Source organism: Pan paniscus, chromosome 19 (genome assembly GCF_029289425.2).
Source record: "Pan paniscus chromosome 19, NHGRI_mPanPan1-v2.0_pri, whole genome shotgun sequence".
Lineage (NCBI taxonomy): Eukaryota > Metazoa > Chordata > Mammalia > Primates > Hominidae > Pan > Pan paniscus.
In genome coordinates, this window is record NC_073268.2 from 16,371,993 (window position 1) to 16,396,791 (window position 24,799).

The following is a 24,799-nucleotide window of genomic DNA, read 5'->3' on the forward strand; positions in this document are numbered from 1 at the left end:
ATATCTATCATCTACCAAGTAAAAATTGGTGAAAAATTCTTAGTCTTTAGGTAAAAGTCTGGATATTTCTGCAGTTCATAATTAGACAAGCAAGAAACTCTGGTGAGAAACTGGAAAGCATTGAAGAGACATCTCCTCCCTTTTCTTCCATATTGTTTTCAAATGCGATCTAGTGAAGATTTCGTGCTTGGTGTCTTCAATTATAGCAATGCTCATTAGGAGTGATGTACACTACTGCCTGTGGGCCCTTTCCCACAAAGTGGCTCAAGTTCAAGGTCAGGTTGGTGAGAGGCTGTGATTGAGTCTGCCCAGAGTTTAGGGTAAGCCATTCCATATAATTGTCAAGACCCTCGTGTAGAATGGAAACATTCCTGTCTTCTCCAGAAAAACTGGGAGTTCTAGAAAAAGCAGACAGAAGGATTTGATTTGGGAGGGGTAGTAAAGGAAGCGGAAAACCTCTGAAGACAGATTTGTGAAACAAACCGTTTGATTCTTCTGAATTGCACTGCACATTAGGCCCCAACAGAGGGGCCTCAAGCAATTCTGCCAGTGGTTGGGGTTTCCCCTTCCATTCCCTTTTCCTTGTAAGGAAGTTTAAAGCTTGCAGGGGGCAGATAGGGGTCTTGGGCTTTCTGGGTACTCAGCTTGGGTGGGAGTGTGCCAGTATCAGGGACAGTTTCCTGGGCCCCTTGCAGACCATAGGGAGAGGACTGCAGGGCAGGGAGACTGGCATCTCCACACAGGCGTCTGTATTCTCGGGGTCCAGAACTCCCGCAGCTGGTTTCTGGCAGTCAGCCAGGCTTGGCTTCCTCAGACTTCTTTAGATCCCAAAAAAGGGGGAAAGTGCCTCTCTTCTTTCTCTTTTCTGACTGACTCTTCAGGATTTTACAAGATTTTGTCCCATCCGCTCTGTCAACTTCTCTCTTTCCCTCTTTGTGTTGCTGTCCCTGGGTCTCATCTCTCCCTCTCCCCGTCCCTCCCTCAAGTCCTGTGGGTCTCCGTCCCTCCGTATGTCTTTACTTAAAGGGAAATCCAGACCCTTCCACAGGCCACTCTAGAGGCTCCATTTCCCCTTCAGGTCCGGAAGTGGAGTGTCCTGGGTTCCATCCAGATCGCATGTCTTCTACGTCTACGTTCGTGTCTCCCGCCTCTTCCCTCAGCCTCACCCGAATCAGGGCCTCCTGAGCATTCTGGGCAGTAGCGAGTCCCTGGGTAAGGGGCGTCCAGGGCACCTCCCTGGGGCCCGGAGCAGCTCATTCCAGGACATCTGGGACAGGAAGGGTACCGGGAATGAACTGGGGTGCTAGTACCCAGGACCCAAAGCCAGGGGCTGCCAGAAATACCTATTAACCCCCATTTCCCAGCCTCCTCTTACACAGGCGCATTCCCGGGTTCTCCTCTGAGGCCGGGAGCGGCCTCCCAGCCCCACCCCCGACTCCCCTTCCCCCCCAGGAGATGGACACTTTATAGAGAGAGCTTTTTATTCTCTCGTTAAACCTGCCAAAGCGCAGGAGACAGAAAGCTAGGGAGGGAGAGGAGGAGAAGGAGGTGGGGCCCGGCTCCTCGTCCCCTCTTCCTCCGCCCACCACGCCTCCCCTCCCCCCGGACGTGTAAATGGGACTCTGCAAACTGGAAAGCAGCGAAAGGACACCTCCTTCCTTTTCTCTCTTGTTGTTTTTAAGTGGAATGAGAGAGAGAGGAGTGGAGAGGGAAAAGAAGAGAGAGAGGGAGAAGAGAGAGAGGAGAGAAAGAGCGAGAGAGCGCGCGAGAGAGACAGAGACAGAGAGAGAGACAGAGACAGAGAGAGAGACAGACAGAGAGAGAGAGAGAGAGAGGGAATAAGCTGGGGTAAAGTATTTTCGCAGTTTCTGCCTTTAGGATTTTATTAGCTTCTCTCCCCCAGGCCGCAGCCAATCAGCGCGCGTGCCCGGGCCCCTGCGTCTCTTGCGTCAAGACGGCCGTGCTGAGCGAATGCAGGCGACTTGCGAGCTGGGAGCGATTTAAAACGCTTTGGATTCCCCCGGCCTGGGTGGGGAGAGCGAGCTGGGTGCCCCCTAGATTCCCCGCCCCCGCACCTCATGAGCCGACCCTCGGCTCCATGGAGCCCGGCAATTATGCCACCTTGGATGGAGCCAAGGATATCGAAGGCTTGCTGGGAGCGGGAGGGGGGCGGAATCTGGTCGCCCACTCCCCTCTGACCAGCCACCCAGCGGCGCCTACGCTGATGCCTGCTGTCAACTATGCCCCCTTGGATCTGCCAGGCTCGGCGGAGCCGCCAAAGCAATGCCACCCATGCCCTGGGGTGCCCCAGGGGACGTCCCCAGCTCCCGTGCCTTATGGCTACTTTGGAGGCGGGTACTACTCCTGCCGAGTGTCCCGGAGCTCGCTGAAACCCTGTGCCCAGGCAGCCACCCTGGCCGCGTACCCCGCGGAGACTCCCACGGCCGGGGAAGAGTACCCCAGCCGCCCCACTGAGTTTGCCTTCTATCCGGGATATCCGGGAACCTACCAGCCTATGGCCAGTTACCTGGACGTGTCTGTGGTGCAGACTCTGGGTGCTCCCGGAGAACCGCGACATGATTCCCTGTTGCCTGTGGACAGTTACCAGTCCTGGGCTCTCGCTGGTGGCTGGAACAGCCAGATGTGTTGCCAGGGAGAACAGAACCCACCAGGTCCCTTTTGGAAGGCAGCATTTGCAGGTAACCTCTATTACCCTGGGTCCCCTTGTCTCTGAGCCTGGGGTTGTGGGTCCCAATGGCATTTCCCTGGGAGGAGGAGGAGGGAGACTTGGAGCTGGTGAGGATGAGCTTGGTGCTCCTCCCTCGGTTATTAGGACTCTGAAGGAGGTCTGGGTAGCTGGAGGGCCTGGATGGAGGTCAGTGTGAGGGGCCTGAGCTGGGTGCTATCTGAAGCCTGAAGGCCACCTCACTTCTCCAGGAGGCCCTGGGACCAGCCTTTCAACATGTCTGAGAGGTTCAGATCTCTTTGCTGTTGAGTGGGGATCAGGGTGTCCCTACCCAGCACAATTCCAAACTAATTCTACACAAAAGCTAAATAACTCTCAATTCGGTGCGTGGGGAGTGGGTGTGGGAGATGGGTAAAAAGGTATTGGATGTACTGTAGAGAATACAACCTCTCACTTTCTATTAGATGAGTTTTCCAATTTCCAAAGAAAAATTTAGGTTTCCTGCAGCCGTGACATATGTGTGTGCACTGGGATGGGTTAATGTGTGTGTGTGTGTGTGTGTGTATGTGCATGTATTGGGAGTGGGGGCAGAAACGTGTTTCCAGAATTTGCCTGTAGAATCTAAAAGAGTGGCCAAGAGTCTGGAAATGCATGAAGACTGGACGTATGTGATGGTGGGCAAAGGCCTGACTGTGTGTGGTGTGTGTGTATGTTTGCAGATTCGCCAGTGTGAGAGCAGTGATGGGTGAGGGTGGCCTTCAGGAGCCAAGGCTGAGCGGTGGTGAGAGAACAAGCCGGAAGCCAGGGTGCTGTCCTGGTATGCTTTGGAGGAACAGGATTGCACGTGCGCCTGTAGGGTGACCTGTGTGCACCTGTGAGATGACTTGGCTTGGGGCTTGCAAGGCCTGGGTCTGCATGGGTGGGTATCTGACCATGCCTTTTCCTCCCTCCCTTTCACACCGCGCAGACTCCAGCGGGCAGCACCCTCCTGACGCCTGCGCCTTTCGTCGCGGCCGCAAGAAACGCATTCCGTACAGCAAGGGGCAGTTGCGGGAGCTGGAGCGGGAGTATGCGGCTAACAAGTTCATCACCAAGGACAAGAGGCGCAAGATCTCGGCAGCCACCAGCCTCTCGGAGCGCCAGATTACCATCTGGTTTCAGAACCGCCGGGTCAAAGAGAAGAAGGTTCTCGCCAAGGTGAAGAACAGCGCTACCCCTTAAGAGATCTCCTTGCCTGGGTGGGAGGAGCGAAAGTGGGGGTGTCCTGGGGAGACCAGGAACCTGCCAAGCCCAGGCTGGGGCCAAGGACTCTGCTGAGAGGCCCCTAGAGACAACACCCTTCCCAGGCCACTGGCTGCTGGACTGTTCCTCAGGAGCGGCCTGGGCACCCAGTATGTGCAGGGAGACGGAACCCCATGTGACAGCCCACTCCACCAGGGTTCCCAAAGAACCTGGCCCAGTCATAATCATTCATCCTGACGGTGGCAATAATCACGATAACCAGTACTAGCTGCCACGATCGTTAGCCTCATATTTTCTATCTAGAGCTCTGTAGAGCACTTTAGAAACCGCTTTCATGAATTGAGCTGATTATGAATAAATTTGGAAGGCGATCCCTTTGCAGGGAAGCTTTCTCTCAGACCCCCTTCCATTACACCTCCCACCCTGGTAACAGCAGGAAGACTGAGGAGAGGGGAACGGGCAGATTCGTTGTGTGGCTGTGATGTGCGTTTAGCATTTTTCTCAGCTGACAGCTGGGTAGGTGGACAATTGTAGAGGCTGTCTCTTCCTCCCTCCTTGTCCACCCCATAAGGTGTACCCACTGGTCTTGGAAGCGCCCATCCTTAATACGATGATTTTTCTGTCGTGTGAAAATGAAGCCAGCAGGCTGCCCCTAGTCAGTCCTTCCTTCCAGAGAAAAAGAGATTTGAGAAAGTGCCTGGGTAATTCACCATTAATTTCCTCCCCCAAACTCTCTGAGTCTTCCCTTAATATTTCTGGTGGTTCTGACCAAAGCAGGTCATGGTTTGTTGAGCATTTGGGATCCCAGTGAAGTAGATGTTTGTAGCCTTGCATACTTAGCCCTTCCCAGGCACAAACGGAGTGGCAGAGTGGTGCCAACCCTGTTTTCCCAGTCCACGTAGACAGATTCACAGTGCGGAATTCTGGAAGCTGGAGACAGACGGGCTCTTTGCAGAGCCGGGACCCTGAGAGGGACATGAGGGCCTCTGCCTCTGTGTTCATTCTCTGATGTCCTGTACCTGGGCTCAGTGCCCGGTGGGACTCATCTCCTGGCAGCGCAGCAAAGCCAGCGGGTTCGTGCTGGTCCTTCCTGCACCTTAGGCTGGGGGTGGGGGGCCTGCCGGCGCATTCTCCACGATTGAGCGCACAGGCCTGAAGTCTGGACAACCCGCAGAACCGAAGCTCCGAGCAGCGGGTCGGTGGCGAGTAGTGGGGTCGGTGGCGAGCAGTTGGTGGTGGGCCGCGGCCGCCACTACCTCGAGGACATTTCCCTCCCGGAGCCAGCTCTCCTAGAAACCCCGCGGCGGCCGCCGCAGCCAAGTGTTTATGGCCCGCGGTCGGGTGGGATCCTAGCCCTGTCTCCTCTCCTGGGAAGGAGTGAGGGTGGGACGTGACTTAGACACCTACAAATCTATTTACCAAAGAGGAGCCCGGGACTGAGGGAAAAGGCCAAAGAGTGTGGGTGCATGCGGACTGGGGGTTCAGGGGAAGAGGACGAGGGGGAGGAAGATGAGGTCGATTTCCTGATTTAAAAAATCGTCCAAGCCCCGCGGTCCAGCTTAAGGTCCTCGGTTACATGCGCCGCTCAGAGGAGGCCACTTTCTGCCTTCCACGTCCTCCTTCAAGGAAGCCCCATGTGGGTAGCTTTCAATATCGCAGGTTCTTACTCCTCTGCCTCTATAAGCTCAAACCCACCAACGATCGGGCAAGTAAACCCCCTCCCTCGCCGACTTCGGAACTGGCGAGAGTTCAGCGCAGATGGGCCTGTGGGGAGGGGGCAAGATAGATGAGGGGGAGCGGCATGGTGCGGGGTGCCCCCTTGGAGAGAGGAAAAAGGCCACAAGAGGGGCTGCCACCGCCACTAACGGAGATGGCCCTGGTAGAGACCTTTGGGGGTCTGGGACCTCTGGACTCCCCATGCTCTAACTCCCACACTCTGCTATCAGAAACTGAAACTTGAGGATTTTCTCTGTTTTTCACTCGCAATAAATTCAGAGCAAACAAAAGATGTGGAATCTTAGAGATTTATTCCACTGGTGTGTTAGGACCATTAAAAAGACGTGGGCGCCCCCTTCCGACAGAGGCTCACCACTCCAGGAGAACCTGCGGGCAGGCTTTCATCTGCCGCGGAGCTACAGGCTTCCAGCGGCCTGGGGCCTCGTGGGTACTGAGCTGCGTGTGGGGGTCCAGGACCCGATGTCGCCTGCCATTCGGCCAGGGCATCGGCAGATGTATTGGTCCAGCCCCCGAGAGACCCAGGAAGAAGGCAAGGAGGTTCGGTACGAGCGATCTCGAATGGAAGAAGAAGGCTGTCGGTCTGCGGGAGCCAGGCCGCAGAGCCATCCGCCTTCTGTCCATGTCTCCTTTATCTTCCTCGCCATAATAATTAGTGGTGTGGACCCCCCCACACACACTTTTTTTCGGATTTACTTGTATGGAACCTGTGCAAAAAATATTTAATTTCGTTTTGTATTAAACCCTTTCATTGGGAATCCCTTCCCAATTTTAGTCTCCCACCTATCCCTGGACGACCACATTGAAATCTCTCACTTATTTGTGTTTAAATCACAACAAAATCTACAAACCTATATTCGCCTGCAGATATTTATTTTACATAAGGGCTATGTTAAGCTACAGGAGGAAATGTTTTGCTTACCATTCGGACAAACGTGTGAACACAATGTCACAATAGGTGAATCCAGACAATGATCTCACAGACGAATAAACGCAGAGGCACACACATATACTCCGGAAAATAAGCAGGGCGCCTTTTCACTAACAAGGCGCAATTGTACCCTGAGCTGCCCTCCAGACCGTTCCCCTCCCTCAGAGCCAAACTCCCGCAGCGAATCTCTCAGCAAGCTACGAAACGGGATCACAGGGTCGCGTCTACGCGGGCTCCAGGCCCGAAATAATTTCTAACTCCAAAGCAAGTGGATTTTATTAGGCCTCCAGAAGCCGAATAAGGGAGTAGTGGCGCAATGCGTAGAAACTACCTCCGGAAGCTCTTTTTGAATCTCGGTTCCAGCACCCGCAACGCAGAGCGCGAACCTGAGGCTCCATCTTTCGGGTTTTACTCCGGCTGGCGAGCGCTTCCGGGGACCCTGCGAGGCCGCCGCCAGCCGAGAATCCGCCCCGCCTTCCCTGCAGGCGATCCCTACTCCAAATAGTAGTTCCCGGGCCGGAAGCTGGAAAGCCCTCGAAGCAGGAAAAAGCCTCATCCAGGCCCCCCAGTTCTCGGGAGCAGCTCCAGCTTTCCTTCCCCAACCTAGAGCAAACTTCTCTTCCCTGCAGCTCCCCTCCTCCCCTTCATTAAAGTTATATTGAAGGTGCTAAGTGCTGCACTCTAATTGGGTTTCCTTCAGGGGAGACCCTGTGCCTCCCGGCCCCAACCCGTCCTGTCTAATAGAAATCCCCGAGCTGCAACCGCGAATTAAATAGATGAACTCGTTACCGTAAACTTGCAATAAAGCCCGGAGGCGACTGCTGCGGAGGGGGCAAAAGAAGGTTTCGTTGTTTTTGAAATTTATACCATTCTCACCCTCCCGAACAGTCGCTCTCCAGGGAAGAGGGGAGAAAGCTCTGGAGCGGCCCCGGGCCTCTAGCCGAAAAGCAGGACACCCCACCCCTCCCCCCACGCACTGGCCTGGGCCTGAGACAGATTTAAAACATCCAATGGGGAACCGATGCCAGCCTTTCTTCCTCTCTCCCTACCAGTTAGTTCTGTGTAGAGGGGATGAGGGGGAGGGGACGAAGTGGTCGGGGGAGAGTGAGGGAAAGAATTCCACCATTACCTTCTCTCCTCCCCTAAACTGCCCCCGAACTGGGAGGTGCACAGGGGGCGGCAAAAGAGTTTAATCGCCCCTAGAATAATGCTGGCGCCCAGCCTGGGGGGAGGGTCAGGGACTTTGCCATTGAACTTGAAGTTCCAGGCTGGTGGTCTCCACCGCCCCCGCCCCCATTTTCCTAAAAGTTTTATGGGAAGAGGGAGGAAGGTGAGGGGAAGAGAGGACTTCTCTGGCCTTGGGAAAGAGGGAGGAAGCCAATCAGGGGAGGAAGGGCCACAGCAACCAGGAGGTCCAGGGAGATTCGGAGGTTTGCGGGGAGGCGAGGAGGCTGCTGGGAGGAGACACTCCAGCTTTCGCCCCTACTTGCAGCTATGAGGTGGGGAGCCACCAACCGCAGCCCTTCTCACTGAGCCCCGCCCCAGACTCTACAGGGAGAGGGGCACCCAGTGCTGTGCTCCCGTCCTTCCTCTCCTAGCCTAAGGCGTGCAAACAGAGCGCCACTGGGAGGCTGAAACCTTTAGGCCGATGCCTGCTTGCAAGGTCAGGCAAGCTGGATTCTGGTCCCCACCTTTGCAGAGAGAACAGCGATGTTGTGCGCCCATTTCTCAGATCAAGGACCGGCCCATCTTACTACCTCCAAGAGTGCTTTTCTCTCTAATAAGGTAAACTGATCGGTGGGCCAAGGGCGTTATCGACGGATCGCTCAGTATGGTAGCTGCATCAGGAGACCCTGGGAGAGGGTCTCCCAGGAATTTGGGAGCCTTCAGAAGTTTTGGGAAACAAGGGAAGGGTGAGCAGCAGGCTTTCACCGATACCACCTGGCGGGAGCACCTACTCGCGGTTCCTGGAGAGACCGGCAGCCGCCCTGGGCAGAAAGGGACAAAGAAAATGTTTCGCAGCACGCGGGACCTGCAGGACCTAGGCGGGGGAGAGGCTTGGGAGTGGGAACTAGCACCCGCTGTAAGGTCTGCCATAAGACTTAATGTTTGTCTCCAATGGGATGGAGTCCTGGCATAAGCAAAATTAATATTGTTAATGTTATTATTATTTAAAATTTGTAAATATTGTAAAATATTTTAGAAAACATCTACTTTGAAACATCTACTGGGCGAGGCCAGGAGTGATGGCTCAGCCTGTAATTCTGGAATTTCAGGAGGCCGAGGCAGGAAGATTCCTTGAGCACAGGAGTTCCAGACCAGCCTGGGCAATGTAGCAAGACCCTGTCTCTATTTATACAATAAAATTTTTTTTAAAAAGGAAACTGGGTGAAAGTTAACTGTGATTATAACAATTTTTCTTTTTTAAACTAACTCATCCTTAAGGCAAAAGCTCTGGGCCTTAAAAAAATAAAAACGGGCCAGGCATAGTGGCTCATGGCTGTAATCCCAGCACTTTGGGAGGCTGAAGTGGGCAGATAACTTGAGGCCAAGAGTTTGAGATCAGCCTGGCCAACATAGTGAAACCTGTCTCTACTAAAAATACAACAATTAGCTGGGCATGGTGGCTCACACCTGTAATTCCAGCTACTCAAGAGGCTGAAGCACAAGAATTGCTCGAACCTGGGAGGTGGAGGTTGCAGTGAGCTGAGATTATGCCACTGCACTCCAGCCTATGTGACAGAGTGAGACTCTATGACAAATAATAATAATAATAATAATAATAATAATAATAATAATTGCACCTTTTTCTCTGGGCCCCTGGCTTCCTTATTCCCTTTCCTGCACCCTCTCAGAAGCTCTGCCTTGCCAAGTGTGGGATCAATGCCACAGCAGGCATGTGTGCGCACAGGGGCTCTGGGTCCAGTACAGAAGCAGGCTGGGGACCACATGCTCACATCTTCAGCCAACCACTGATATTGCCAAGTCATTGGTCTTGGGGTGGGCACAGTAATCCACAAAAACACTCAGGGCTCACCTAACTCTCTTCTCCCCACAGCTGGCTCCTTCCCTGCCAGTTCCCCCTCCCATAATGACAAAACCCACAATTGAGTGAGCACTTTATAACCTAAAGAAATTGAAACTAAGAGGGTAAGTTACTTGATCTGGGTCCCAAAGCAGGAGCACTTAACCTCTACCACCAACTGAAAAAATAGAAAGCCCGGGGACTCCTCTATTGTCAACATACCTCTCCCTGCAAGGCCCTTCAGACACTAACAAGCACCTGCTTCCATCCGGAGTCACCCAGCTGAGATCACACAGGTGCACCCAAACACCCTAGACCCAGCCCCTCCTCAGGCACTGGACAGATCTGCATATATGCAAACAGGGGATTAAACACGTGTGGACATTTTTGTCAACCAACTACTCATTAATTGAGTATGCAAAATCTTCCACTAGGGGTGGAAGACAGGAGGAAAGAGTTGGAAATATGCTCTCCCTTCCCACCAGGCCTGACTCCTATGCTGGTAAATCTTGGGTCTGCAGCTTCCCCATATGTGACCTGAGGCCAGAGGATTTTATTCCATGACCAAATGACTACAATCAGAACAAATGGGGAACAGGACGGGGAACAGGGAATGAGAAAGATACACACACACACAGACAAGCAAGGCTTCTGGGAGTCTTCCCTGGAGAAGATGCTTGGAATATCAAATCCGGGAGGGAAGATGTGAACAAAACTCGGAGGAGGAGGCCAGAAAATGCAGGTCGCGGTGGATAGAAGGACGGTGCGGATCCTCACTCCGGGTGAGCTAGAGCTGGCCAGGCAGAGAGCAGGGGCATCTCACAGGGTCCTGGACCCCCAGGCGAAGCCTGGGCAGTAATCAGACGTCTCCTTGCCCACTCAGAGGCTGATCGCCTTACCCCCATCCAGGCGGGCACACACTCGCACTACTCGCCAAACTCCGCAGACCCCAGGCTGAGGGCAGAGAGGCAGCTCTTGGTCTGCGGGGTCCGTACCCATCCTGTGGGCCCTCAGCTCCCCAACTCTAGGTGGGCCCAGCCCGTCGCCCCCGCCCGAGACCTGCGTCCAGCCTTTGTCATGTTGATGGCTGAAGCTCGCCGCACCTCCCATTCCAGGCAGGTTTTTGTCATTGAACTTGAGTCAGGCTATAAACATTCCTTCACCCCTCCGGAGCCAGGCCGAGACGCGGAGGGGTGGAGGGGAAGGGCGGAGGGGGGGAGGGGAAGGGCGGAGGGGGCTGTGGAGCGACCCGAAACGCGAGAAACCGGGCCTCGCGCGGCTTTATCAAAGAGCTTCCAATCCTTGCCTTCCGGGGAACACCCGCCGGGTCTGCAGCTAAAAGCCGGATTCTTGAGGCCATCCGGCAAGTCAGGCCAATGTTTTGGTCAGGATCGACATGGTGTAACTTTTTCTGTTTTCCTCCTTGGCATTTCATGTTCGTTTACCTTATTCTAGGCAGTCTAATCCTTAATTTATTTTAATAATCAGGATAAACAAATGCATACACAAACGAATACTAGCTAAGGCCGATGAATTATTAGAGAATGTTCGAGTCGGTCGTAACGAGGCCGTCGCCGCTCGGTTTTACAAGCGCCCCTCCCTCGGCGGGGTTATCCGGGGGGCTGTCGCCCGCCGCGCTATCCGATCCCTGGCTGCTACCAGGGCGGCTGCCGAGCCCCGCGGGTTTCCCAGCTGCCTTCCCAGGACCTGGAAACTTAAACTTCGCAAATGGGGCGTCTCCCTACTCGGTGGCGGAGGAAATAGCGGCCTGGAGAGCCATCCGACCCGGGAAACCGGCGCGTCTTTCCAGGAGACCCGCCGACTGCGGAGGCTGCGAGGAGCGGCCTGCTCAGACGGTAGTAGTGCTGCGTGTGTGAGTGTGTGTGTGTGTGTGTGCGCGAGCGCGTGCGAGTGTGTTTAAAGAATTCAGGATCCTGGAGCAAGGGAAGATCAAACACTCGATCTCCGGGTCTCTCCCTGGCTCGGTAACATCCAGTCGAAGGTGAACAGGGCGCGCCGGCGCGCGGGGAGGCGCAGGGGCCACTCCGTCTGGCGTGGGGCGCTTCGAGCGCAGGGCTTCCTTTCCAGCCGGGAGTCCCCCGCGGCTCAGCGACACCGGCTAATGAGATACCAAATCGGGCGAGGCAACGAAAAGCTCCTGGCCTCCGTATTTGGGGCCAGAGACACCGCAGGGAGTCAGGTCCCCGCCGACAAATCGGAAGAGGCCTGCGGGAGTTAGCCAGATAATGCTCTCCCTGTCCTACCCGTCCCCACCAATTTGCCTTTTACCTGCCGCAGAGCTTGCTTGAACCAAAGGGGTTTGCGGTCTTCTCCTCCTCAACTTGCGATCCCCAGGCCTTCGCGGCCCGGGAAAAGAATCCAGCCAACCCTTCTGCCTTTGTCTGACCTTCGGGGAAAAGAGGCGTGGGCGCCTGGGTCAAGTTCACGGACCTGGTCTGTGTCTTTTAGGACAAGCGGGGGCACCGTTCCCATTCTGACGAGGAGGGTTCTAAGCATTTGGGACAGTGTGGGGGCGAAAATGAAGCTGCGAGAAAGGACTTTCAATTTTAATCTGTTGCCCTAGTCTCACATCCCCTCCCCCTCCCGCAGCCCTGTAGAGGAGAAATAATTAGATCCGAAGGGAAGCCTTTTATTTGGAAAAATGCGAAGGTCTCCTGGAATGAGCTTCCCAGAAATGGTCTTTGGCACTTGGGTAGTTTTGCGTTGAGTTCGGTGCCGGCGTTTATGAAAGTTAAGGATTTACAGTATTCGGCACAGCGGTTTCTGTGGAATTCGATTCAGAGCAAACGAGATCACATCTACATTGCTTTCCAAAAAGCTTCAGACTCAACACATTGAAATAATTTTCCCCAACATCCTGGTTCCTACCCTACCCCCCCCCCTTTTTTTTTTACAGGGCCTGATGCAAAATGATATTCCTGCCCCTTAAAAAAAAAAAAAAGAGCCTCAAAGTGGAAAAAAAAAACTATCCCGATCGCAGCAAGTAGAACATGGGTCTTAAAACACAGAGCTACTTTTAAAACTTTTTTATAAACAGCCCCTTTTAAATTAAAAAAATTGTTTCAATGTGTATGTTTTATAATTTTTAACCACTGTTAATAGTTACTTTTTGTTCCCCTTCCCCTCAACCTAGTTATACACAACCTAATTTGGTTTGAAAACATACTGTACATTTTCTGTGTCCTAAGCAATTCCTCAAGTTATTGCAGTCTTCTAAGTGTTATTTTTAGATTGCATAATATGCAATGAAAGAAGTTGTCATAATTTAGAAAACTATTTCCCTAAAGTTAGTCTTTTAGGCTGTACCCATATTTAAAAAGAGGAGTTTCAGCTGGACACCGCAGCTGACACCTATAATCTCAACACTTTGGGAGGACAAGATGGGAGGATTGCTTGTGGCCAGGAGTTCAAAACCACCGTGGGCAATATAGCCAGATTCCGTCTGTACAATTTTTTTTTTTTAATTAGCCAAGCATGGTGGCACTTGCCTGTAGTCCTAGCTACTCCGGAGGCAGAGGTAGGAAGATCGCCAGGGAGTTTCAGGCTGCAGTGAGCCTTGATCCTGCCATTGCACTCCAGCCTAGTCTACTCCAGCTTGGTCAACAGAGCAAGACCCTGTCTCTAGAAAATAAATAAATAAAACGAAGAATTTTTTTTCCTGATTAGAAAAGTACTCCAGCTTGGTCAACAGAGCAAGACCCTGTCTCTAGAAAACAAATAAATGAAAAGAAGAAATTTTTTTCTTGATTAGAAAAGTAACACATTCTTATTATTAAGAATTTCAAAATATAAAAATAATTATAAAGAAGGAAATAAAATTCACCCCATATACTACCACCCAAAGTTTACCAAGCTACTCTTTTGTTATATTTTCTTCAGTTATTTTTCCTTGCACATATGTACAATTTCAAAACTGAGATTCTGCAAGAATTTTTTTGTCTTGCCTTTTATTTAATGTTAGATTATGAACATTTCCCAGTGTTATTAAATATTCTTCAAAAGCTTGATTTTAATGATTGCATTTATTTATCTAAAAATCATTTCGATTTTTTGTTTCCATGTTTACTTTTAAAAATAATTCGTAAGAGTGAAATTGTTATGCCACTGAGTATGTTTGTTAGAGACATGAGAGTAGTATCCCCTGAAATAAAATGCTTCAAAAATTCTAGGTTAAAAATTCCCCCTTCTGAAATAGCCAGGTGTGGTGCATACCTGTAGTCCTAGCTACTCAGGAGGCTGAAGTGGCAGGATTGCTTAAGCCCGGGAGTTCGAGGCTGCAATGAGCTTCTCTCTCTCTCTCTCTCTTGAGCTTCTCTCTCTCTCTCTTGCTGTGTTGCCCAGGCTGGAGTGCAGTGGTGTGATCACTGTTCTCTGCAGCCTCAACCTCCCAGGCTCAAGTGATCCTCCCCCTCCCACCTCAGCCTCCCAGGTAGCTGAGACTACAGGTGTGCACCACCAAGCCCAGCTAATTTTTTGTATTTTTGGTAGAGATGGGGTTTTGCCATATTTCCCAGGCTGGTCTCGAACTCCTGGGCTCAAGTGATCCCCCTGCCTCGGCCTCCCAAAGTGCTAGGATTACAGGCATGAGCCATGAGGCCCAGCAGACACTGTGTCTTAAAAAAAAAAAAAAAAAAAAGTCCCCATTGTTAGAAGGAAATAAAAGGGGGCCTTTTAAGGTGCTCAAAATGTTCCGTGTTTTGATCAAGGTGGTGGTTATGTGCCTGTATACATGTGTAAAAATTCATTAAACTAAACATTCAAGATTCGTGTGTTTTACTTTTAAAATTTTAACACTGCTCTCCCACCCCCTGAAAGCCTGTGTCTGTTTACAAAGAAAAAGAGCAATGCAGGAAATAGGTGGAGGAAGCAAAGAAGGGGTGGGACCAACCCAAACTGGATTGATTCACCCCTTCCTAGGGTATTATCTTTGGTTCAGAGACTAAAATATTTACCAGAAGTAAATATTTGACAGTTAGTGATGATGGGTGGGTGGGGGCGAAGTGCTTGGCCCTTCTTCCCAACCCCAATGCTAGCCCTTGTTAGATAGAGAGGATTTTTTTCCTATTATGGTTGCACTCCTGTGGCATTGACCTTCTCTAATGAATAGAAAAGGGATAAAAATAGGGTAGAAAATATTTTAAAAGAGTTAAAATTAACAGATACATAGCTGACTCATCTAACAGTGTCATGTGAAATAGAAATGGGATTTTAAAATACAATAATAATTTTTTTTCAGAAATAGATTGATTTTTTATTTATTTTGTAACCTACTTTCAGTTAAAAATACAACAGGCAGAACTTGGGGATTGCAAGGACAACTGCTCTCGTAGGTGACAATAAGGACCTGGAGGGACTGGAGTGGAGTCTGGTGTCTGAGTCTGGTTTTATTGGCATTGTCATGTGAGGTCACTGGGGCTGCGTGCTGGCCAGAGCATATGGTTAATCCTTGGGATGCTGAGGAGAGGGGGAAAAAAACCCTTTATGCTATTGGGCACCAGAGTTACTTCCTGTTTGTGCTTCAGACAGGGAACTGCTACAACGGCTTCACACATTCATATTTAGTGGTGACTTCTTATTTTTTTACTGTCATTTTATTCCTTTTTCACTTAAAATCAGGATAAAGTTGGATTTTTAATATTTTATAAAGAAAGACATGAGACACATTTTCGTGTCAAAAAAACCACTATGGATGTTTTACAAAACAGCTTTCCTTTTTCCAAGTATAACATATATACAATAAAGTGTATTAATCTTGTGTATAGCTTGAAGTTACCTATTTACCTAGATAAACACCATTCAGAATAAGATAGAAAACGTTTCATTTCCTCTATCCCTGTGTGTTCCCTCCAGACCCTTTCCAGTATAATATTCCAGAGGTAACTGCCATTCTTTTTTGTTTTTTTTTTTGATACGGAGTCTCGCTCTGTCGCCCAGGCTGGAGTGCGGCTCACTGCAACCACTGCCTCCTGGGTTCAAACAATTCTCCTGACTCAGCCTCCTGAGTAGCTGGGATTACAGGCTTCCACCTGTAATGTAACCATGCCCAGCTAATTTTTCTATTTTTAGTAGAGACAGGGTTTCACCATGTTGGTCAGGCTGGTCTCGAACTCCTGACCCTAGGTGATCCACCCGCCTCGGCCTCCCAAAGTGCTGGGATTACAGGAATGAGCCACTGTGCCCGGCCGTAACTGCCGTTCTGATCAGTCTCAAATCCCCGCATCTATTGACATTGACTTGTTTTGGCTGTTCTTGAACTTTTTGTAAGTAGAATTACACAGTGTGTACTCTTTGGGGTCTGGGTTTCTTCCATTCAACAAAATGTCTGTGAGATTAATCTCCATGTTGTTGTGTGTATTGACAGTTTATTATTTTTAATTGCGTTCTGCTATTCCACTGTATGGATACACCGCAACTAGTTTATCCATTCATTTGTTGATGGACATTTGAGTTGTCTATATTTTTGTCTATTACAAATAAAGCTACTATCAATATTCTTGAACAAGTCTTTTGGTGAACAAATTGAATCATTTCTTGTAGAATTTCTGGGTTATAGGGTAGGCACTATATATGTTTAATTTACTACCTCTGTGGTATTTTTAAAAGTTCATTATCCATATATCAGTCTCCAATCCCCACAAGCAAGTGGTCAGATTGAAGAACATGATTGATTACATTTGCTTGGATTTCTCTCTCTCTTTTTTTTTTTAGACGGAGTCTTATTGTGTCACCCAGGCGGGAGAGTGCAGTGGTGCAATCTCGGCTCACTGCAACCTCTGCAGTTTCAAGCGATTCTCTTGCCTCAGCCTCCCGAGTAGTGGTGATGTGTCACCACACCCAGCTAATTTTTGCTATTTTTAGTAGAGACAGGGATTCCCCATGTTGGCCAGGCTGGTCTTGAACTCCTGGCCTCAAGTGATCCTCCCACCTTGGCCTCCCAAAGTGCTGGGATTACAGGTGTGAGCCACCACACCTGGCCTCTTTCTTTCTTTTCTTTCTTTCTTTCTTTCACTTTCCAATAAGTTTTATTATTAGTCAAGTCATGATTGAGGGTTCCAGGGTGGGGATCGCCATGTACCCAGGTCCCCTTTTACCACCCTGGGAGAAGGACAGAGGACAGAGGAAAGGTGGGGTGCAGCCAGTTCAAATCTTCCCAGGGAAATGTGGCTTCTGCCCAGTGGTCGTCCCAGGCTGAGACCCAGGATATGGGAATGAGGGACTTGTACACAGGCTGGTACCATTCACATACAAAGACATTGTCCCCTTTAGCAATCACTGCCTTCTCACAGAGGTGGAAGTCCAGGTAATCCTGCAAGCAGTTCCTGGGCTGGTTCTGGTTGGGGAAGCTGCTGTCAAAAAGAGCGGTCTTGTAGTTCTTTTTTTTTTTTTTTAGAAGGAGTCTTGCTCTGTCTCCCAGGCTGGAGTGCAACGGCACGATCTCAGCTCACTGCAACCTCCGCCTTGTGGGTTCAAGCAATTCTCCCGCCTCGGCCTCCTGACTAGCTGGGACTAAAGGCACCTGCCATCATGCCTGGCTAATTTTTGTATTTTTGTAGAGATAGGGTTTCCCCAAGTTGGCCAGACTACTCTGGAACTCCTGACCTCCTGAGGTAATCAACCTGCCTCGGCCTCCCAAAGTGCTGGGATTACAGGTGTGAGCCACCGTGCCTGGCTGGTCTTATTCTTGATTTGGGTCTTTTTTTTTTTTTTGAGACAGGGTCTCACTGTGTCACCCAGGCTGCAGTGCAGTGGTATGATCTTGGCTCATTGTAGCCTCAACTTCCTGGGATCCAGTGATCCCACTGCCTCAGCTTCCCAAGTAGCTGGGATTATAGGCATGTGCCACCATGCCCAGCTAATTTTTGTATTTTTAGTAGAGATGGGGTTTCACCATGTTGGCCAGGCTGGTCTCGAACTCTGACTTCAGGCGATCTGCCTGCCTTGGCCTCCCAAAGTGCTGGGATTACAGGTGTGAGCCACTGTGCACTTAAAGACTCCCCTGATGCCTCAGCAAAGATGCCAGTGTCTGACAGAACTGCTTAAATTTCTATGATGAGCTTATTTTGCAGTCTTGATGGCCTGGATCCTTGGGACAGCAGAGATTTGCGTTTGCTCACGGCAGACCACCAAGACTCATGGCTCTGGTCCTCTCTATGATCTCCCTCCACTGACCCCAGTCCTGGGGCACAGTCACACCTGCAAGTTATGCCCTTGTGGATCTCACCAAACTCCCCTAAATGCAAGCACAATGACCTGGGCAAAGAAGAGCTGTGACTGAGGTTAATGGTCAGGGTCAGCAGGGACCAGAGGCCAAAGGGTTAGTGTCAGAAGGTAGAAGCGATTCTCCTGAGTCCTGATTTGGAAGCTGAGTTATGCCTCAGGAAATTTATTGCCCCATGGTCTTTTAACAAGAAGCGATCTATCTTCCCGGGCAGAACTTCTATTACTGGTGACAGGTACCTGGAGCCAGCTTATTAAAAACCATCATTTCAACCCCCAAAGCGAAGGCCCCACAGTGTGTTGGAATAGAATGCTAATTTCTAGCTCCATATCATAATCTAGGACATGGGGAGAGTATTACGAGGCATTTTAAAATTCAAGAGGAAGGAAACTCAGTGCTATTTCTGCACTCTGGGAGCAGGGAGCATTAGGATCTTTATTTCACAGGTCACACTCCCCTATTCTAGCAGGTTAATACAACTCACAGGCTCTTACCTGCTGCCGTGGGCTGGCCCTGCCCTGGCCCAAGATAGAACTTGCCTCATTGCTCAGTAGCTGTGGCAGAATAGAATGAGCGCTGGACTTCGAGCCAATGGGTTGGATTCAAGTCCTGCTGTGGTCTAGGGAAAAAGCCCTCTTACACTGGTATGAAACTTTTTCATTTTCCAAGTACCTGTGTACTTCACATCTTTTATCTCATGTATGGTGAGGTACAGGGAAAGGGAAAGAATGTCCATTTTACAGAAAGGGTAAATGGATATCTTTGAGCCAGTTCCTTCTTGTTATTGGAGGTGAGAGGAGCCTCCCCTCACTGGCTTTTTTTTTTTTTTTCTTTTTTTTTGAGACAGAGTCTCGCTCTATTGCCCAGGCTGAAGTGAAGTGGTGTGATCTCAGCTCTCCACAACTTCCGCCTCCGGGGTTCAAGTGATTCTCTTGCCTCAGCCTCCTGAGTAGCTGGGATTACAGGTGCCCACCACTACACCTGGCTAACTTTTGTATTTTTAGTAGAGACAGGGTTTCACCATTTTGGCCAGGCTTGTCTCGAACCCCTGATCTCAGGTGATCCACCCGCATTGGCCTCCCAAAGTGCTAGGATTACAGGCGTGAGCCACTGCGCCCGGCAGGGTTTTATTTTATTTTAATTTAACTTTATTTTATTTGAGATGGGGTATTGCTTGGTCACCCAGGCTGGCATACAGTGGCACAATCATCACTCAACTGCAACCTTGAACTCCCAGGCTCAAGCGATCCTCTCCCTCCACCTTTGGAGTAGCTGGGATTACAAGTGCATACCATCACGCTTGGCTAATTTTTTGTATTTTTTGTAGAGTTTCCCTATGTTGCCCAGGCTGGTCTTGAACTCCTGGGTTCAAGTGATCCACCAACCTCAGCCTTCTAAAGTGCTAGGATTACAGGCATGAGCCACTGCACCCGGCCCCCTTATTGCCTTTTGTCTCCAAATCTTTTCTGTGCAGCTTTGAGAGCAGCTCTGAGAAATTTGGATGGGTGGGAGAGGAGGCGTGGGGGAGACTGTTCCTGGAGCTCTCTCAGGGATGAGCCAGTTTTTCTGCCTCCTTAGAGCTTCTCTACCCATGTGGTCTTCCAGGGGACATTCCTGGCTGAATTATTCAAACTGTCAGTGAACTTTCTGTGTCATACAGGGCTGGGTGTGCTTAGGCACAGTAAAAGGGAGATCTAAGCAAATGATATGAACGGTCAGGTCAAGAATTGGCCACACAATTGAACGAAGTACATTTTTAGCATGTTGGTAGATATCCCATTGAAAATGCTTGGCATGAAAGCATGGGAATTGAGGAAACTGGTTAGAGATCCCCCTACGGAGTGAAGTTGAAGGATAATTTACAGCTGCATCAGAGCAACATATCTATGATTTTATGAGTTTTGGTTCCTATCTTAATGATCTGCATGCATTTGACATGGTTGTCATGGAATGTCAGATGTTTCACAATGTATGTGGATGATTTCATGTTTTTTGACAATTTATAGCAGTTAAATAAAACTGCCTTAAAAAGTTTTGTCCCTCTGGGAATTTGGGGAGCACATTCTGTGTTCCTCTTCCTGTCCCTCCTTACCCTGGCAGTCTACCTGATTATTTTCTTCTGCCTCTTCTCCCCTTTTTATAAAATATTTTAATAAAATATTTGGATAAGCAACACAAACTCATCTAAATTTCCAGTTGTTTTAATACCTCAGTAACCTGTAGGAAAATAGTGCCTGTGTGTCTAATTGAATTTTTCATCTAGCTGTTTGGTGCCATGTGGTCTGAGGCTTGGGAGAGCTGAAAACTTGGTTGTCAGGGGCCCTTGTGGAGTATGTGTACAGGTGACAAAACCAGTGTTGGGCTGGGCACAGTGCCTCATGCCTGTAATCCCGGCACTTTGGGAGGCAGAGGCAGGTGGATCAATTGAGGTCAGGAGTTGGCCATCAGTGTGGTCAACATGGTGGAACCCTGTCTGTACTGAAAATACAAAAATTAGCTGGGCTTGGTGGCACACACCTGTAATCCCAGTTACTCAGAAAGCTGAGGCAGGAGAATCACTTGAACCTGGGAGGCGGAAGTTGCAGTGTGCCTAAATCGCACCACTGCACTCCAGTCTGGGAGACAGAGTGAGATGCTGTCTCAAAAAAAAAAAAAAAAAAAAAAAAGGTAAAAAATAAAAACAAAAAAATAAAACCAGTGCTGCTTCATTCCCAGCTTGGCCCAAGGTGGGGCTCACTCGGCCTTAGAGGCGGAACTACTTTCTGGGCTTTGGACCTAAGAATCAGCTGTCTCCCTTCCTAACGCCCTTTCTCTGAAGAGTAAGCTGTGGCTCTAAAACAAAGGATTCCCCTTTCACGTGTAAAGCTACAAGGGACTCCCCAGAGGAGTGGCTCCTTCAACCCAGGTGTGAGTAACCAGAGACTGTTGTTTCATTTCAGAGATGATTTAGATGGTAGATGCGAGACCTTTCTCAATAAAAACATTTTATTTGTCCCCCAGAAGGTTTCCTTGGAAGCATCTCAATATGCCCCATATACTATTTTTACTCTGAATGTTTCCATGGCCCAGAATCATATTTGGCATAGCTGTTAGGTATAAGTGTGACTCTGGGCTGAGAGGTCTTCCTCCAACTTGGCAAGGGTTTTTCCAGTGGCTGGGCTGAGGGTGCCATCTCTGCCACCTCGGCTCATTAAAGGGGCAGATGGGCAGGGCGCGGTGGCTCACGCCTGTAATCCCAGCACTGTGGGAGGCCAAGGCGGGTGGATCACCTGAGGTCCGGAGTTCGAGGCCAGCCTGACCAACATGGAGGAACCCCGTCTCTACTAAAAATACAAAATTAGCCGGGGGTGGTGGTGTATGCCTATAATCCTAGCTACTCAGGAGGCTGAGGCAGGAGAATTCCTTGAACCCGGGAGGCAGAGGTTGTAGTGAGCTGAGATCACGCCACTGCACTCCAGCCTGGGCAACAACAGCAAAACTTCTCAATAAAACAAAAAACAAAACAAAACAAAAAACCCACAACAAAACAAAAAAATGAGGCAGATGAGGCTCACTCTGTAGTTTCTACCATACCTCAATCTATATCCTCAGCTCCCTAAAAGCAGAAAACTGCAGCACTGCAGGAGAATCTGGTCAGAAAGGCAAGTGGGAATGAAGCATTTCCTCCACTTGGCTTGAACCCCCTAAAGGGAGAACAGAGCCCAGTAATGATACATCATCAATTCCCAATTACCTGAAATAAAATGTTCTGCCCTGGACTTCTCTTGGCTTGGCTAATCTTTTTTCTTTTCTTTTCTTTTTTTTTTTTTAAGAAATGGGGGGGGGTCTCACTATGTTGCCCAGGCTAGACTTGAACTCCTGCACTCAAGCGATCCTCCTGCCTCAGCCTCTTGAGTAGCTGGGACTACAGGTGTGTACTATTGCACCCAGCCTTGGCCAGTCTTGATCCACACTGTTGACATCATGACTTTATCCTCTGGACCTGACTCTTCTGTTGTCCTCAGCCCTGCCGTGGTTGACTTCTTCTAACTGCAGGGAGCTAGAAGTCAGAGAAATATGTGATCTTCCTTTCTGTGCCATGATGTTCCAAAGAGGCACTGGGGCAAGACTGAGAGTTGTGGAACTCAGCAGACCCTCTTCAGTCAGCCTTCATGGTATGTTGTCTGGTAAACTGACTTCAGGATAGAAGGTATGGCACAAGCGCCTAACTGTTCATAGGTGCTGGACAAATGTTGATCAAATGAATAAATAAATGAGGAGTGAATAAATCAATATATTCCAAGGATGCCACCATATAGTTACAGAGTTACTACCCACTGAAGTTGCATTCCTAAGTGAAACTATAAATCATTTTTATAATAAAGTAAAAGTTTATCTGATGTGTAGTTGTCTTTCATTGGTAACCAAGAGAAAAGATTTATAGCATTTCATGAAATGCCTGTCCTACCACCCGCACCTTCTCTACTTGGTCCTATATGTCATTTCTTTATCCCAAACACTTCACTGTTCCCTTCTCCAAAGCCTTCAGTATAAGGCCTGAGCTCTGCATCATGGCCCCCAGGGCCATATAAGATCAAATTCCAATCTGTCTTTTCAGGCTTAACACCTCACCCTGTGCAGTCCTTCATTGTGAAGTCTTCATGATGTTGCCTCATTTAATCCTTCTAATAATGCGGGACATAATTTTTACCCCGTTTCACAGATGAAGAACTGACTAGCTAGTAGGAGGTAGAACCAGGACTTAAATCCAGGTGGTTGACCCCAGTTCTCTAAGTTTCCTACGGCACACACTGCCCCTCCAGCTGTATCCTTTCCCAGCCCCCTGGGCTTCTGCCGTTCACTTCCTTGTATGTGCCAGAACTTTCTCACCTTGACATCTCTGACCACATGAAACACTCCACTTCCCCAGCTCTGTGTGTGCAGAATCCCATCCATTCTGCGAAGTTCAGCTCAGACACCATCCCCACCATGAGTCCTCAAGGTTGGATTTAATCTCCCTCTTCTGTGCTCTCATTGTTCCTTGATTTTACTTATTTTGTTTATTATTTTTTTGAGACAGGGTCTTGCTCTGTCACCCCAGACTGGAATGCAGTGGCACAAACCATGACTCACTGCAGCCTCAACATCCTGGGCTCAAGCAAACCTCCTACCTCAGCCTCCCATGTAGCTGGAACTACAGGCACACACCACCACACCATGCCCAGCTAATTTTTTATTTTTTGTAGAGACAGGGTCTCACTATGTCGCCCAGGCTGGTCTCGGACTCCTGGACACAAGTGATCCTCCTGCTTCGGCCTCCCAAAGTGCTGGGATTACAGGGATGAGCCACCATGCCTGGCCGACTTTACTTATTTAAAGACATTCAGCCCTCTATCGCATGGCTGAATGTAGATGAGCCTGTTGGGCTTTGTCACTAGACGGTCTTCAGATCCTTGAATACGGGGATTGTGATTGTGTCTTGTTCACCAGTGTATGTTCCGCAGTGCCCAGCAGGCACATAGCACATGGTAATCACTCCATAAACACCCATTAATAAAATCATGTTTTTATTATCAAGTGAAAAAAAGTGCAGAATGGGATTATGGTAGTCTATCTTTTGTGTAGTAAGGGGGAAAATAGGAATATATTATCACAATAATTTTCATTTGCATAAAGACACTCTGGAAGGACATAGAAGAAACTAATCACAATGGTTTCCCCTAAGCACAACGGTGAGACCAGGAGAGGTAGAGACAGTGTGAGAGAAAGATCTTTTTACTTTATATATTTTTATAGTTTCTTAAAAGCATGTGAATGTATTTATTTTAAAAATAAAAAAGATAGCTGAAGTGGTTTAGACATCAGGGCTATTTTTGATGCTGTCCCTGGACTTGTGACATGGCAATATCCACAAAATGTCATTAGCCTATCAACTTTATGGCAGGTGGCAGGGCTGCCCCTGCATAAGGTGATAAAACTCTGCTTGATATATGGAAGGCCAGGCAGGGGGTGGGAAGAGAGGGAGGGAGAGAAACAGAAGGGAAAGGGTGGGGTGAGAGAACAGAGTGAAATATGGGGAGAAATAAAGGGAAGCGAGAGACTGGAAAAAAGATGGAGACAAGAGAGTGAAAAAGGAGAAAATCAGATTTAAGAAGATCAGAAAAAGAAGACAGAATAAAAGAGAAAGCATGTGCCTGAGAAAGGCTTGGAGGGAAACTCCAAAATCAGGTCACTTCCAAAAAAACTCACACACTGGGTGAGACAAGCCTAACCCACCAGAGGCCTGCTGGACTGTGAGATGAGGATGAGGCTCCACATTGAGGGAGCAGAGTGTCATCAAACACATGGTTCCAGCTGCCCCGCCGGATGTGGGGCAGGCCCTCCCCAGTACTGCCTCTACAGCATGAAGCAACAGAGAGAGGCAGGGTCCTCTGGGCTTCCATGGATCTTCTCAGGGCCCAATCCCAATTTATCTTCAAGAGTTGATTTCCCAAGGGCAGGTACCCTTGGCAGCCTGAATCATGTGACCTCCGGGGATAGTGTAGTCCATTAGAAACACATCTGTCCTGCTACTGGTAGTGGGGGTGCTTGCCAGAGGACGACCCCTGGCTTCAAGTTCCTTCCTTAACAACTCTGGGGAGGTGTGGCTGGTACAGTCTTGGCTCCAGAATCTCCCTTCCTGGGTGGAGAGGGTTTTGAAAAGGAAGAGAGAAGGCTAGGGCAGGAGTTAAAGTTGGTGGTGGGAGAAATCTGGCCTTAAGGATGGATGTTCAGTTCCAGAAAAGATGAGGCTCTCTGCTCCCCACTATGGACAGTTTCCATTCAATTGGCAGAACATCTGCAAAAGAGGAATTCAACAGCATCTTGTTAAAAGGGTTTTAAAAAAAAAAAGTTGCATTCTGACTTTTGCCCAGGATGCCCTCCCTAAATAAAACCAGCTAGAAAGTTCTCTTCTGTTACCCA

At 49.3% G+C, this 24,799-nt stretch overlaps 3 protein-coding genes and 1 long non-coding RNA gene across 6 annotated transcripts in view; 2 read left to right on the forward strand and 2 right to left on the reverse strand.

Annotated features, from left to right (window-relative positions):
• The first annotated feature begins 1,650 nt into the window (after positions 1–1,650).
• HOXB13 (homeobox B13) lies at positions 1,651–5,934 on the forward strand. Its single transcript, XM_003827508.5, has 2 exons — positions 1,651–2,699; positions 3,654–5,934. The coding sequence occupies exons 1-2, from the start codon at positions 2,099–2,101 to the stop codon at positions 3,905–3,907; spliced, it is 855 nt and encodes a 284-aa protein (XP_003827556.1). The 5' UTR covers positions 1,651–2,098; the 3' UTR covers positions 3,908–5,934.
• A 4-nt stretch (positions 5,935–5,938) lies between these two features.
• PRAC2 (PRAC2 small nuclear protein) lies at positions 5,939–7,536 on the reverse strand. Of its 2 annotated transcripts, none has more exons than XM_057300218.2 (2): positions 7,383–7,536; positions 5,939–6,369 (listed from the first exon to the last, which is right to left on the reverse strand). In XM_057300218.2, the coding sequence occupies exon 2, from the start codon at positions 6,284–6,286 to the stop codon at positions 6,014–6,016; it is 273 nt and encodes a 90-aa protein (XP_057156201.1). In that variant the 5' UTR covers positions 6,287–6,369; positions 7,383–7,536; the 3' UTR covers positions 5,939–6,013. The 2 variants fall into 2 exon arrangements, with proteins under 2 accessions (XP_057156201.1, XP_003827557.1); XM_003827509.4 differs by lacking the exon at positions 7,383–7,536 and adding an exon at positions 6,925–7,004 and having other exon boundaries at positions 6,014–6,369.
• Positions 7,537–8,177: 641 nt separating this feature from the next.
• Positions 8,178–8,966, forward strand: PRAC1 (PRAC1 small nuclear protein). Its single transcript, XM_003827507.5, has 2 exons — positions 8,178–8,378; positions 8,797–8,966. Exons 1-2 carry the CDS (start codon positions 8,304–8,306, stop codon positions 8,893–8,895), a joined length of 174 nt encoding a protein of 57 aa, XP_003827555.1. The 5' UTR covers positions 8,178–8,303; the 3' UTR covers positions 8,896–8,966.
• Positions 8,967–23,386: 14,420 nt separating this feature from the next.
• The window catches only part of LOC134729442 (uncharacterized), a 68,242-nt gene continuing 66,829 nt past the window's right edge, over positions 23,387–24,799 (reverse strand). For both annotated transcript variants that reach the window (XR_010110530.1, XR_010110531.1), the window contains one exon: positions 23,387–24,674. This is a non-coding gene — a long non-coding RNA (uncharacterized LOC134729442). The remainder of the gene's footprint in view (positions 24,675–24,799) is intronic.

Excerpts from the sequence above, each read along its gene's own strand:
- HOXB13 (XM_003827508.5), top strand. The coding sequence starts at position 2,099 with ATGGAGCCCGGCAATTATGCCACCTTGGATGGAGCCAAGGATATCGAA. Across the intron at positions 2,700-3,653 it reads TTGGAAGGCAGCATTTGCAG|ACTCCAGCGGGCAGCACCCT; the intron begins GTAACCTCTATT and ends CACACCGCGCAG.
- PRAC2 (XM_003827509.4), bottom strand. The coding sequence starts at position 6,991 with ATGGAGCCTCAGGTTCGCGCTCTGCGTTGCGGGTGCTGGAACCGAGAT. Across the intron at positions 6,370-6,924 it reads TTCAAAAAGAGCTTCCGGAG|GTTCCATACAAGTAAATCCG; the intron begins GTAGTTTCTACG and ends TTTTTTGCACAG.
- PRAC1 (XM_003827507.5), top strand. The coding sequence starts at position 8,304 with ATGTTGTGCGCCCATTTCTCAGATCAAGGACCGGCCCATCTTACTACC. Across the intron at positions 8,379-8,796 it reads GTGCTTTTCTCTCTAATAAG|AAAACATCTACTTTGAAACA; the intron begins GTAAACTGATCG and ends AAAATATTTTAG.